General features: G+C 40.9%; 1 protein-coding gene across 2 annotated transcripts in view; it reads left to right on the forward strand.

The window, feature by feature from the left end:
- The window catches only part of FSTL5 (follistatin like 5), a 549,779-nt gene that overhangs the window by 31,871 nt on the left and 502,610 nt on the right, over window positions 1-15,298 (forward strand). For both annotated transcript variants that reach the window (XM_006121877.5, XM_006121878.5), the window contains exon 2: window positions 14,057-14,195. In XM_006121877.5, the coding sequence (XP_006121939.4) occupies window positions 14,057-14,195 (139 nt within the window). The remainder of the gene's footprint in view (window positions 1-14,056; window positions 14,196-15,298) is intronic.

Raw genomic sequence — 15,298 nt, forward strand, 5'->3', positions numbered from 1 at the left:
TGGATTTTGTGACCTCCATGACTTTTGCAGAGGCTGGTGTGGCTGACACCATGGCTGCCGGAACAGCTAGCCACGGAGCCAGTTGCTTGGGAGCCCTATGGCCAGCTATACCAACTGTGGCTATAGTGATGTGAGGCCAATTTCTTGGGTAGTACACTGGGACCACTACAGTGGCTGCTGCTCAGGAGGCAACTGGCTCCAGGGGCTGCCTGAATAGCTGCTGGTCCCATAGACTGCTTGAACATTGGTCCTGGGGATAGCACTGGTGAGCATATAAGCAGCAGTCTCAGGTGGCCCCCAAAGCCAGCTGCACCAGTTACTGCTTAGGCAGCTCTGGGCAGCTGGTTCCAGGTACTTCTTAAGCAGTAGCTAGTGCAGATGGCTCTGGGAGGTGCCGAAGCAGCAGTCTTAGCAACACCCTGAGCATCAACGGTTCGGGGTGGGGGTGGGGAATAGTAGTCCCAAGCCATGAAGAGTTCCTTGGGAGCAGCATCCAGGGCTATGTCTAGACTGCAAGCCTCTTTCGAAAGAGAGCGTCTAGACTGCATGTTGAACTTTCGAAAAAGCGGCTTGCTTTTTCGAAAGAAACCATCCAGTGAGTCTGGATGCTCTCTTTCGAAGAAGCCCTATTTACATTGAAGAACGCCTTCTTTCGAAAGAGGAACTTTCGAAAGAAGGCGTTCTTCCTCATGAAATGAGGTTTACCGCCATCGAAAGAAAAGCCGCGTTCTTTCGATTTAATTTCGAAAGAACGCGGCTTGAGTCTGGACGCAGGGGAAGTTTTTTCACAAAAAAGGCTACTTTTCCCGAAAAAAACCCTGAGTCTGGACACAGCCCAGGGGTAGTGAACTACCAGTACTGGGACAGAGACCCCAGAAGTAAAAAGGCCCCAGAAGCAGAGATTTAATTAGGGGTACTTTTGGTAAAAAGTCATGGACAGGTCATGGGCCATGAATTTTTATTCATTGCCTGTAAACGGTCCATGACATTTACCAAAAAATCCTATGGTTAAATCTTAGTCTTAAGCATCACTGCCAGAAAAGGAACTGCTAGTAGTCTTCATAAAAAGGTTACAGTGGAACAATGAGAGGGAAAGAAACAGGAATGTCTTTCACAGTTTTAGAGAAACAAAGCGAGTAAGCTATTATCTTTTATTGGACCAACTTCTTTTGGTGAGAGGAAACAAGTTTTAGAGCTACCCAGAGGCTCTGGTCTGGGAAAGGAACACAGAGTGCTAGTACTCTCCAGAATCCTGGGACAGACATGCATAGTGTTCACTTGTGAAAAGTTCAACCGGTAAGTTCAAGAATGGGAAATTTTTCAATAGAATGTGACCATAAATCAGAAAGGAACAGTTTTTTAAAAATGACAGCTCATGGCCCCGAAAGAACTTCGGTGTATGCTATGGAAAACAAAGTGCTGCAAGTTAGATGTACATTTCAAGAAAGAGACAGAGATGTGCATAACTGACTTTTTATTCAGAGCAGCCTTGCATCATGAAAATAAAGAGCCTGGAGAAGAATATGATGGCCACACTCTGGTAGAAATATAGAAAATCAGAACGACATACACAGAAAAATCAACTAAACCAGTTATGTGCCAGTTTCAAGGCAAGCGCTAGAAAAAAAAATCTGCTGAGGTATATATTTAAGTGCAAAAATTCATCATTCTGTCAGGATAGCTAGAAACTCATGGAGATGCTGCAGTTGCCTCCCAAGAATATTGGAACTATCTAGAGAGTGTGAACATCCAAAATAGCTTCATATATAAAGGTAAATAAATTATAATATCTAGATTATTCAGAACAGAAATTCTCTTGAATATATCAGAACCATTATTGAATAGAAACATGTATCTAGAAAGTCAGAGATGCATTATACTGGTCAAATATGATCATTGATACCTGAAACTAGTTATGATACACGTGGGGAATGCAAGCAGCAGAAAGAGACAGGGATATTGTCCATTTTCACTATCAGACCTTGAAGCAAAGAGGGAACAGACCTTTTCACTGCAGACCACACAAACTACCTCATTATTGCAGGCTACTATTCAGACTTCTGGGAATGAGGCCAACTGTCAGGCACTACTACTAGTCACATCACAGACAAAGCGGTGAAACATTTCATCATGCATGGCATCCTAAACAGTGTAGTTTCAGAGAACAGACCCCAATTCACTTACACTGAGTTTGTGCAATTTACCTGGTCATGGGAATTTAGTCCTATCACATCATCCTACCAAAGAGAGTCAATCCAAACTGGTAGCTTAAAGTTTCCTAGGGTCTATTAAAGCTGTAAAAAGCATCACAAATATATGAGTGGACATCCTTGAGTAGATAAGCACTCCCACACAAAGCATTAATTATCAGCCCAGAACAATACTTCATGTTTTCCTGCAGTCTAAGAACCTATAGCTCAGCATACTGACAGTGGTGGAAGAAGTAATAGATAAAAAGGAAGAAAGACCCAGGAAGAAAGACCTGCAAAGACTAATTAGAGTTTACTACACCTGACAAAAAAATACCTCCCAGAGCTACAAATAGGAGAAGCTATCAGCTTCAGACTATTTTCTCATGGTAAGTCATGTACTTGGAGGCAAGCAGTATGTATCAGACAGATAGACCCTGCTTCATATAAGTTATGTAACAATAAATGGGTGTGTATTCACCAAAACTATAAATGAACTCACCTGTAAGAACACAGAAAACCCCCCCAAGAATGTGTAAGATGACAAAATCTGCATTTTACTGAGACTTGATCAGGAAGACACAGAAGGAGGAGAGTTGCAAAAATACCACACAAGTAGAACCAAGTGCAAGGTAGTCTCCTGTTGCTATAAAACAAACTCACATTCTTTCCAAGATCAAACCATCTTCAAGGTTATACAAGACTTTGGAAAATACTAATACATTAAGTAACACTTTTCTCAAACACATAGGAAAATACCTTGGTTGCCAAGCAAGTAAGGAGTTGATTATCTTAAAGTTCTTGCAAGTTTTAGATGTGTGATGTTGTGGCCTTTATGTAGGTATTCTAGGAATGTTAAATATATTATGGTATTTAGAGTTAATCTTGTTATTTCTAACCAATATGACAAAATAAGATTAAGAAAAATAACTTCTCTCCCTATAAGGTGCTATTGTATGATTGCGTATAGGAACTTGGAGAACTCTACCTTTAGGAAGTGCTTGATGAGAGACTACAACTTCTGTGGGGAAGAGAATAAAGCCTGAACATTGCACTATTTTGCTTTATTTCTTTTTATGCTTAAACACTGAAAAACAACTTGTATCAGTTCTCTCATTGTGATATTTACAATAGTACCATAATATTTAATAAGTGTTGATAGGAAGAGTATCTCTAATCCCTCTTCTGTTGACTACTACTCTAGCTATAACCAAGGGGTATGTGTGTCTACTAGGCCAAATTATGAGAGGCATTGAACACCTACAACTCCTTGAGACAGACATAAATAAGAGTTGTAATTGCTCAGCACTTCTTAGGAATTATGTCATTGGTTAGAAGAAGTGTTACTGAAGTTTAAATTACTGGGGTTATGGTCAAACTTCAAAATATATGGAGGTTCAGTTCATATAATCCTATCTGGTTCAAAAGTTCATATACTTATAGAATTATTATTCAAATTATCCTGACCGTGAGTCTTGGATATATATCAAGGGTAAAAGACACTAATACATACAATATTATGGAATAATATTGGGCAATAAGAATCTATCAGGAGGTGCAGGATAGAGAACCAGGTTTGCTAAATTATGGAGATGAATAGCTTAACAGCTCTACAGTGGTGGAAAACAAATTGATGCAAGATGCACAACTCCAGTTATATGAATTATGCAGCTGGAGTCGATGTACCTTGCATTGATTTTGGGGGGTTGCCCCATAGTCGGCGTCAACTGGAGAAACTCTCTCATCAACTTCCTTTACTCCTGCATCTGCAAGGCCTTCCAGAAGTGACAATTTCCCCCACTTCACCTTGACCAATCTGGCCATGAAGGGAAACATTTCTTCCCAGCTCCCTGAGAGAGAAATTACTTGTACAATGACCACACTAGATCCCAATAACCTGCTATTTTGCCATTTTCATGGGTGGGAGAGGCAAGCTGCTCTGCCTGGGTCATGTAAAAGAGGATTTCTCTTGCCTGGCATCAACCTATATAGTATCCATTACTTCTGGTTAATCAGCAACAGGGCTAGGTAAGCATCCCTATAGCTGCCGTAAAATTAGCTCTCTGACTCTCTAATAATTTAAAGAGGTACAAGCCTTTCTCCACCTCTTGCTTAATGTGTGATGTGGTCATTATTATGACATATGAGGTGGTAAATAAATTCCTCAAGGTTTTGGAAAGTATGGCATTAAAAACCGACAGCCACAAACTCTATCAGCTGATAAAGCTGTTATAGGCTACCAGGAATGAATATCTGACAATCTGATTAATTACTTTCACAATATGAACAAATGATTTATTCATTGGCTCTGAACTACCCCTTCCTATATACTGTGCTTCACTGGCACTCTAGCCTTAAGCAGTGTTGAAGAGAATCAACCAACAGTCCATGATATAATTTGTTGTAGCTGAATCATGGCAGATATTCTACAAGTATAACATAAAATAGTAACATTTTCTAAGCTGTTTTTATGATATTTTTCCTGATGGCTACATTCTCAAAATAAATTTATTTATGCTGTGGTAGTGCCAACAGGAATTAGAGTTCCCTTTCACTAGATATTATATATGTGCAAAGGGCCAAATCATGTCTTTTGATTTCCATGTATGTAGGATAGTAAAGGGATAGTATGGATTTTCAATGAAGTTTTATTCTCTCCTCTTATTTAATATAGTCAGGTTTTTCTCCTTATTTAGTCCTCAGAATTAAATAGTATTAACATGTAATTCATGTTACTCTTATTATGAAGATGTAATAAAAAGAAGACATTATTTTATGGAAGAGTTGTACCCTTTGCAATGGATTGTAAAGATAGAAATATGCATTGTGGCAATCACATTATGCAATAAGTTTAAGAGAAATGTTGTCTGACTTCGACAAAAATGAACTGAGTAGCAAATAAGAACTGCAGACATTATACCTCTGGGATTTTAGGCAAAGCATGTCCTAAAAGCTGCATTTCTTCTTCAATTTACATTTTAAGTGCTCATCAAGGTAAGCAGCAATGAAGTCAGAAGACTGAACATGTAATAATTTTCTCTTCTTTTGAACCAGTACAAAGAGAAAACCCTTCAAGGTCAGATAATTTTTTAAAATTGTAAGGGTTCTATTCTGTCACCCCACATGAGGCCAAAATTTATACAGTTTAGATGGAAGAGTGGTGGAATGTGACTTTCCTCTCTGTCTAATTTGAAATTACTATTTTGTAACCTACATTTTCATTGTATGATAGGACTTTCCTTCAGTGCACAAGGGAGGCACAGGTCTGAAAATGCATGTCCAGTTTTAGCATGTATAGCTGTTAATTTCAAGGTCAGTATCAGCTATAAGTCAGCTACTAACTACTGTATATTTTCAGACATTTTCACCATTTATACTGAATACCAATAAGCTTTAGAAGTCAAGTTTCCTTGTCTTAACATATTCTTTTCTAAATGTTCTAACTATTTTTCTCCACCATTGTTACTGGACATAATGGAAGGAAAACACCATTCTTTCTGTATACTTGAACGGAAAAATTTTAAAGAAGTGTTAGCCAATATTCCATACTCCAGGGTCCTTTCAACTTTTCAGCACCAAAAATCCACAGGGAATATTTGGTTTTCCTCTGCATTCGCATGGTATAGTAGCATTCATACTCAACTTTGAATTACTATGTATGTTCTATTACAGAACACAGAGACAAAATTATTGTGCCTGTTTACTTATGCAAGAGCATCCCTCAGTAATCTAATGCTGGTCTTTAAAGGGTGGGCAAGGGTCTCAGCTGTAGTCTCCAAATGGGTCACATGACTGCAAACTGGAAGCATGAACTGCTGAAATTATAGGATGGGCAACATTCCTCCAGGAAGAGGAGCGGGGATAATTGTGTTAGGAAATTTTAAAGGAGCTGTTGTAGTGGCTTGCTGGTGGGAGCTCTCTATGGAAACATCTTTTGAACTAAGACCAGTGAGGTGGGGACTGTGCTAAGAGGAAATGAAAGGGAGGGGTTTGGTGAAGGTCATTTTTTATATATATATATATATATATATATATATATATATATATATATATATATATATATATATAGTAACCCATTGTCTGTGAGTCTGTAATGCTGATGTACACGGCCACACCCCCTGGCCGTGTACGTCAGCGCCCCACCCGCCTTCCCCTCCCTCCCTGGCAGTTCGGCCAAGCGCTGCACCACTCAGCTGGGCCTTGGCGGGGGAGCAAGCGGCGGCAAGCGTCCGTTTGGGGTCTGTACTCCACACACGTGGGGAGCGCAGACCCCAAACGGCCGCTTGCTACCCAAGGCCCAGCTGAGCGGCCCCCTTCCCCTCCCTGTGTGGCACCCTACCCCCCCTTCCCCTCCATCCGCTGCTCAGCTGGGCCCCAGCGTGGGAGCAAGTGGCAGCAAGCGGCCTTTTGGGGTCCGCGCTCCTCACGTGTGGGGCAGTGCCCTACGGAGGGAGAGGAATGGGGGGTCAGAGCTGGCCGGAAGGGGGGCAGGAAGCAGAGCTGGGGGGGGGATCGGTGGCTGTGGGGCTGGAGGGAGGAATGGGGGGACCCGGAGGAAGGGGGGAGGGAAGCAGCACTGGTGGGGGGGCCCTGGGGCTGGCCAGCGGGAAGCAGAGCTGGGGGGGCGGGAAGCAGACCTGGTGGGGAGGGGGGTGCAGCTGCTGGCCACAGCTGGACCCCAAATGGGTGCTTGCTGCCGCTTGCTCCCCAACTGCGGCCCAGCTGAGTGGCGCTGGCGCTGCACTGCTCTGCTCAGCCGAGCCCTGGTGGGAAAGGAAGGGGGGCAGGGAGGTGATGTACATGGCCAGGGGGCAGGGGCTGTTTAGGCTCCTCTGGGGTGGGAGAGAAAGAGAGGGTGGTGACATACACGGCCCCACACCCTGGATGTGTACATCACTGCCCTGCCCCCTCCCTCACGGCAGCCCAGCTGAGCAGGCAGCACTCAGCCAAGCGCCACGGCGGGAGGGAAGGGGGATGGGGAGAGACGGACGGGAGAGAGAGGCAGGAGGAGGAGGAGAAGAGAAAGGGAGAGTGAGAGGCAGAAGGGGGAGAAGAGAAAGAAAAAGGAGAGAGATGCAGAAGCTGGAGGAGAGCTGCGAGAGAGGGGGGGAGGCCGTAGGAGGAGAGAGAGAGAGAGAAAGAGACAGAGCGAGAGCGCTCAGGAGAGAAGACCTGAAAATCCCGTCTTATGACGGGCTAATTGACTAGTAAATAAAAAGTAGCAAGCAGATATAAAGAGGAACAGCTTGTACTTTGGGGAAAACAATTGTTTCACTACATATAGTCCCAGGACTGGAACCTCAGTGAGGGGCAGACTTGAGTTCCTGGAAAATCATGCTAGTCAATGCTTCTAGAGGAAACAGTCCTTGCTTTCATGACTTGAAGTAGTATAGCTGAAAGTAGAATAATACAGTCATCAGCATAGAGGAGTAGCAATATTGCCAATAGCATGGACATAAGTTGGGGGATAGCAGTTATCCTACATAATTGTTTACATTTTAAGCTTAGTTGAGTTCCTATATAATGAGTAAAAGGAAAATGCTAGTCCGGACTTTCTAAATATGGTAAATTTTTTTAGACTTAGGGCACTCTTCTGCCTCTGTGAAATTACTCATGTAATTTTGTTCTTTCCACACAGCTACACATTGGCAGCATAGGTATATGAGCTGCATGATGCTAAGAGATAAAGTGAATAGTAAGTCAGCTTGCATATAAAGATCAATTTTATAAATAGAAGACTTGCATAGATCTCAGCCCTCTGTTGTGGTGGTGTGTGGTTTTTTTTTTTTACTGTCATCTGTGGTGATGGTAGTTTCAGTATATAGCATAGCTCTGAAATGCACGGTCCTATAAGAAACATGGTCCTATAAGAAACACTATGCATTCTTATAAGAACTGTAAGTGTGGTTTTATAGATCCTTTCTGGATAAATCTTATCTTGTTCTTACGAAGTTATAAGTTCCTTGTAATTAAACCTTGATTGTTTATAAGCAGTTTTATTTTCCTCTTCCTATATGCCATCATTTAATATCACTGGGAATTACTCATGTATAGGAGGAGGAGCAGGGGTCCCAGAACATTCCTGATGACCAATAACAAGCACTCATAGATGAAGGTATCTGATGCACAAATGCTTTTCCCCACTGTTCATCTTAGATAGTGTCATGGGGTGGGAAGCCCAGTCCCATGGGAGGCAGGGCAGGGAGCCTTTTAGGTCCTGTCTGGGTTGCTCCACCCCATAATTGGTCCATAGGGCTACTGTCGGAGGCCCAGCCAGTAATGACCCTAGTCAGTGGTGCAGTAAGGCCCAGTAGCCAAGTCAGTGTAGTTGAGGCAACCCCCCTTTTGGGAGTCAGTGGGAGTAGGGGAAGGGGGACCTGAGCTCTCCCTCTCCACCAGGTCCTATCTCAGGACCCTGTCAGTGGTGTGTGTGTCCCACCACTGACTCAATGGGAAATCCACCTGAAACATGCTGAGCTCCTGGGGCCCTTCTTGCTCTCTGTCCTGGGTTACTTCCTACCCTGTCCAATGGCCGGCATCTTCCCCACCTGCATCCTCTCGACTAGTCGCTCCCCCCGTCAGTCCTGTTGGCGGGCCTCCATCCCAACGTCTGCCTACTGCAGTAGCTGCTGCCATGTCTGTTGCTGCTATGGTTACAGCTGTGGCGGTGGCAGTGGCTGTGGCTCTTGGGCTCTGGCTGGAGCTCCTTCCTCTTCCATGGTTATCCCTGACTGAGCTCCTCCCCTTTCTTTTATACTAAGCCTGCAGATGGAGCATGCCCAGCAAGGCTGTGGGGAGAGGCCTGCTCAGCTAAGCAGGCCTGGTTAACATCTCCCGGGCCAGTGCAGGGTTGGTTCACCCCATCACAGGTAGCTGGACTGGGAGGTGGAGAGTTCCAGATGATAAAGAGGGGGAGAATACAGTCCCACTCAGCAGATGCAGTAGCTGCTGTACTGAGTAGTGGTGGATCCTCTAATCTTACCTGCTCCTCACTGATCTCTGCTATATAAGAAACTAGAGTTCAGTGAAGTTTATCTTCAGAAAAGAGAGGAGTAGCTCTCCCTGCATGGTAAACCCATTCTGTCTTTCTCTTTGTGCAGTGAAACAATCCCTGTTCCTAAACTATTTTGCAAAAGTTAGATAGTTGAGCATTTGCTTTGGAAGAAACAATAATTAATAAATGGCTGATTGACAGAGTTTCTCAATCAGATGTAATTTTGGTATGTCAATGGATGATTTTTAGTATCTTATAGAGGAATACTACATGAGATGTATGCATCGGATGTCAATAGACACTTACAAATGTTGCAGACTGCTCTATAGAAGACATTTAAAAAAATATAATACATGATGTAGGCTGCCAATACCATTGGGAGCTACGTGAACCCTAAAATGTACCAATTCCAGTGACAGATGTATTGATTTTCTCTTGATTGCTATGGAATATCATGTTAAATAAGAAGATTGGTGTTGTGTATATGAGGTGCTTGATCAATACAGGTTGAACATAAAAAGTACCTACATAGAATTTTCTGGAAACCTTATATAAATTCTCTTTCCAGCTATATTTTTGCTTCCATAAGTAGCAAGAAACAAGAGAGATGTTGATTACTGTAGCTGGAGCAATATGAATTGAATGCATGGCATTTGCTTCAGTTGCTCACTAGGTCAAATAAATTAGTTTAAAAAAAGGTGTAAAACACTAATGTTGGCGTTCTACCAAATACATGAGTTCTCAGGCTTACAACTATCAATGGAAAGTGAGGAAAACTGAATTAGCAGAGAATGTTAATTTTCTTCTTAAGAAAAGACTTCAATTTTCTTAGAAGCAGTTGTGACATAAACTTTCTATGACTTGCCAGTAACTCCTGGAAGTCTCTTTTGTGTAAATCTGATACTTCTAGCTCTGGAATGTCCTTCTGTAAGTGCATTAGCTTGGATTCTCCCTTTTTCCATGAATATAAAGTTCTTATTTTAATCCTAATGAATCACAAGATTTCAAAAATCTGTCACTGATATGGGACAGAGGCTATGTCTACACTCCATTCTTTTTTGGAAAAAGGTACGCAAATTTTGCTCTGCAGTTTGCATCCTTTTTTCTGGTTGTTTTTTCAGAAGAGACTTTTCTGAAATTTGGCCCATCTATACTGGGCCAAATTTTGGAAAAAACTCCTCTTTAGGAAGAGCCCTTCTTCCTTGTGAAACAAGGTTTACAGGGCTTCCGAAAGAGCACGTCTGCTCTTCTGCAAAAAATGTCAGAAGAGCAGACGTGTTCCCTGACAAGTTTCCATCAATCTCTGTATTGTAGACATAGCCTGATTTATATGAGTTTGACCTCCAAAAACAGTACAGTTTTGATAGGCAAATGCTATATTGGTATGAGGACCAGAAGCAAACGTTGGTGTAATATGTTGATTTAAAAAAATGAAAGAGTGCTTTGTAGCTGCTCAGAGATTTGTAATGTTAGAATGAGTCCAGAGTGTTGGAGTAATGTGTAGAATTCAGGTAAGGCCATCAATCTATGCATAATCTATGAAATTTAGAGTATTGATCTCACTATCCCATATATTTATTTTTATTTTTAAATTTAACAGTCTGTTTAGTATCCTTAAAGAGCAAACTTCATCTGCCTGAATATGGGCATAAATAGCCTGAAATTGGGTAACTGATGGTGTAGTTCCATCAGTCAGCTCTCCTAACCCTAGAATAGCAGGTTGCTACATCAATGAAGGATTGTCTATTAAGTATCTAAAGAGGAGATGTCATCCCCTTACTATTTCTGCATAATCCAAAGCAATGTCCATGAACTGGGCTTTGAACAAAGAGAAGATCTGGATTTAAACTTTAACTCTCTCAAGTTTAAGTGTATCGTAAAAAGTTACATTGGGTTTGTCAAATGATTGCATTTGCACTGAGCTGTTGACAAATTTACCATTACCTGTGCAAACAAGAATAGCTATTGAGCGATTTCAGCACCTGACGTTAGAGATGCTACTTCAAAATACTGTGAAATAAATTATCACTGTGTTATTAACTGTCTTTCAAAGTGTCCTCTATGATGTTCACACTTTTAAATGTTATTTATGATAACAAATGGCTGAATATAAAGTTAAAAAGAAATCTCGATATTTTAAAATTATTTCTAAAGGTGAAATGAAGTAAATAAATACCATAAGATTTGATAGAAATGTATTAAGTACAGGTCCTTGAACATCAAGTTTTTAACTCATGAAATTCACCTTACTAAATTTTAGTTAGCTTTTTGTATTTCTTTCTAAAGAGGCTCAAGACTGATTTTAAATCTTTAGAAACTTTATTCTTGAACCACCCCTTTTGTGAGTTAGTTATTACTCAAAACAAGTTGAACCTCTGTAGTCATGGATTCTCTGGACCAGCAACATTCATGAACCATGAATGTTGCTGGACCAGAGAGCCTCAACTGCAGAGCTTGCCAGTAGCTGGGAACACAGCTGCTCTAGCAGGCAGGCAGCTCACAAGGTCAACAGCCAGGAGCGCAGCCCAGCAGGTGGGCTGGTAGCCCAAGTGGAACCTGCAGCTGGGGCAGAAAGCACCTGCAGTTGGACTGGAGCCAGCAGCAGGGGGTTGGGGCGGGAAGGAAGAATCAGCTGAGGGAGGAAGAGGAGCAGAGATCCTCCAGCCAGAGCAGGACCAGCAGTCAGGAGCAGAGGAACCTGGCAGGCAGGTTGGGGGCAATATGCTGGTCAGGGCCATCAGCTAGGAAAGCAGCCCCAAGGAGCCTGCAGGCCTGATCCAGCAAACTCCCTTGTTTGGGACTGCTCAAGTCCCAAGAATGCCAGACTAGTGAAGTCCTACCTTTATTTAGATGGCAGCAGTTTTCAAAATGTTTTTAGTGTTTTCTAAACACTAAGCAAGATGATTTGTTTTAATTGCAGAAACAAACCCAGAATGGAAATTGCAAGGTTTTTTTAGTTATTTGGAATACTTTTGAAATCTGTAGTTTCAGCAGTGGGCTTTCCATCCTTTTCAGCAGATCAATGTTGTATTATTTATTATAATTTCTATTGTAGTATATACATAGTGCATGATATAGCTTTTATAGGTAACTGATAATAGAGACTTTCAGACTGAAATCCTTGTTCCTGTACCAAGCCCCAGCAACTAGACTTGGCAAAGGAGAGTTCCTGAAAGGCTGAAATTGCTTAAATCCTTTCCCCCAGATTGAAGCAATTTAAGCAAACTACTGTTTGTTTTCAAATCAAAATTGTTCATTTCTTTTTTTGTTTGTTTTCCAATTCTTACAGCCAAAAGCATTAGCTAAATTCTATCCAAATTTGTTATGAATCTTGGTGCCCCAAAAATGCATTTTTCAGCAAATTTCCTATTCACAAAATAAGGTGGTTGTATCTGGGTCTACACAATTCGGACAAAGGCTATATGAAAGGAAGCATTATCTTAATTATATCAATGGGGAACTGAGGCACACAGAAAGATGAATTGAGTTGCCCATGGAACACACAAACTGAATCTGAATCTCTTGAGCCCTGGTTTAACCCTCCTAATCAATGAATCATCCTTCATGTGTGTGTTCCAAAACAAAACAAAAACCCTTCCTTCCTCTACAGATGTACACAAAGTAGCAGCACTGCATTTGCAAACACAAAACAATTGAAAGGTTTAGTTTTTCTGACATATTTCTCACCTTAAGCTAATGGATTATGTCTGAGCTGAAGGGCAGTGGTTAAGGAGTATGTCTTAGCTTATAGGTGTTGCAGGATCTACACCAGCCTAACCAAGATCAAGTTTTGTATTCTTATAGATACACAGTAGAACAAGACAAAGTTACAAACAATATCTGTGTATGCTTGTGCGCATCCCCTTTAATTCTGGGTGATGCCTAGGGAAGTACCTGTTCACAGGATATTTTGTATATTTAAAGTTATATTTTCACCATCTCATACTTTAGGGAAAATACACATATAAAAGGAAAAGTTTTAACAACATTAAGCAAACAGTTAAATAAACACATAAACCCTTCTTAATCTATAATCTTCCTGTGTGCGATGTCTTGAAGATAGACTGTCCAGGTTTCTGACTGAGGCCCTAATTCTGTGTTTTATTATGGCTTGTTTATGCCTCCTCTGCTATGCCACAAAGTCAGTAGAATTAGCGATTAGAGAATATCAGCCTGGAGAATTCTTCTGGTGGGCTAGCGCTAGTAGAATAATAGCCCTGTAACACTATTTACAGTGCCAAGGAACATGTGTTGGGAATCAGAAGGTGTATGGAGTATTATGCTATATGTGGTCAGACTAGATGATCTATCAAGATCCTCATTATGATACTATTTTTTTGGCTGTTGTTGCTTACCACCAGCTTTAGAATAGCTCCTATGGCTGGACTCTGACAGGTCCCACAAACTTTGTTTCCTCACACCCTTCCTAAGTTATGCTAACTGAGTATACCCACAGCTCACCTGGGTTTTTAATCAAAGAAGAGTTCTCTTGCAAAGTCTCCAATCCAGTTTTCACACATTCCAGAACATACTGGAACAGGAGGTTGGGATTTTAGTCAGTGGAAAAGAAATACACATTGAGTGCAGACATCTTTAATAAAACTCATAAAATGTGTGCTTCAGTATCTCGATTTAAGAAGTCTTCAGCATTTTGGGGCATAAATAGGGTATTAGGTCACATGCCTTGCGTACACCTTATGTTTGCATATCCTGTATGATAACTAGAGTAATAAATATGTACTGAGATGGTATCCTGTTAACATCTATTCTAATTTACTAATGGAATTTGAGAGTTTTAGGTCTATTAGATTATTTTTAACTAAATGATTTATTAAGATCTGTCATTAATCTTTTACTTTTTTTATTTTGACAGGCACAAGCCAGTAAGGATGTTTATGTGGTGGTCAGCTGTTTTATTTCTTGGATGCATTTTGTTGGGAGCAGAAGGGAGGCCAGCCAAGGAAGGATATGACTTTAAACCCTATCAGCCTCTAGTAAGATTACGCCACAAGGTACTGATTTTCTAACGTTCCTTGCTTTTTCACAGATAAAGAATAACTTACTCATTAGATTTTTATTTTATCAAAGTAACCATTTAGAAAGAAACCTTCCAATAATAAAATCTGCAGAATATTGCTGATTGAACAGTGTAAAGAGATGCTTTGCAACTCTCCAAAACAGCCTTAAATCTAGTTTCCATAGTCACAAGATAACTCCCCTTGCATAGGGTGATTCTGTAGTGATAGAGAATAATCACAGCATCTCCTAAACTGCTCCTCACTGGGCTGCCAGTGTAGGTGGATGATCATAGCAAGATGTATCTGGCTGCTATAAAGGCCTCTGGCATAGACTAAAACAGCGATTAAATTGCTTTAAATTATGTCAGAGACAGAAGCAGCACCTTGGAGAGTCTTAGAATCTGGGGATGAGGCCACAACAATGACTTAAAACTTTTCCACATACTTGTGAACTTATGGCAGGTGCACTTTAGCTGGAGAATCAGGACCATTATCTGTATTAAATATCTTTAAGTATTTTGAAACCATCAAAGTAGGTTGATGTTAACATTTCAAGGTGTTTTAGTTTAATTTCTTTCTATAGTTTACAACATATCAAAACTGTTTCCAAATAGTCGTAAGTTTGTAAAGACGAGCCCAAATCCTGAAGTTCTCGCTCGGTCTATGTTCAAGTGAAACCACTGAATTTTTGCCTAATTAAATTCTGAGATTTGTCTATGAATGTACATTATTTATGTAAGTACAGTAAATTTCTTACAGCTGGAATATAAAATATATAAAAACTTTATTTTAGTATAATTACGAAGAAATGCTACAGTATGAATCCTCACTGTATTAACCAATGTTGGCATGAGCCAATCATGTCTTGGATCCTTGAGACCCCAGTCCTGTAAACACTCTTACAAGAGCTTAATTTTAAGTGGGTAAGTAGACTAGTTGGAAGGATAAGGGTATTAGACTTTACCTGTTAGTTCAGTTCTAGTTATGCAACTTTAGAGCAGCATATCCTACCATAGTAGCAAGGAGAAAAAAGGAAACTGAGAAAACAGTATACTGAAACTGAGAAGAAACAAAAACAGACAGGAAGGGTGACCATG

This window comes from Pelodiscus sinensis, chromosome 4, assembly GCF_052426305.1.
Source record: "Pelodiscus sinensis isolate ZL-2025 chromosome 4, ASM5242630v1, whole genome shotgun sequence".
In the NCBI taxonomy this organism is placed as follows: domain Eukaryota; kingdom Metazoa; phylum Chordata; order Testudines; family Trionychidae; genus Pelodiscus; species Pelodiscus sinensis.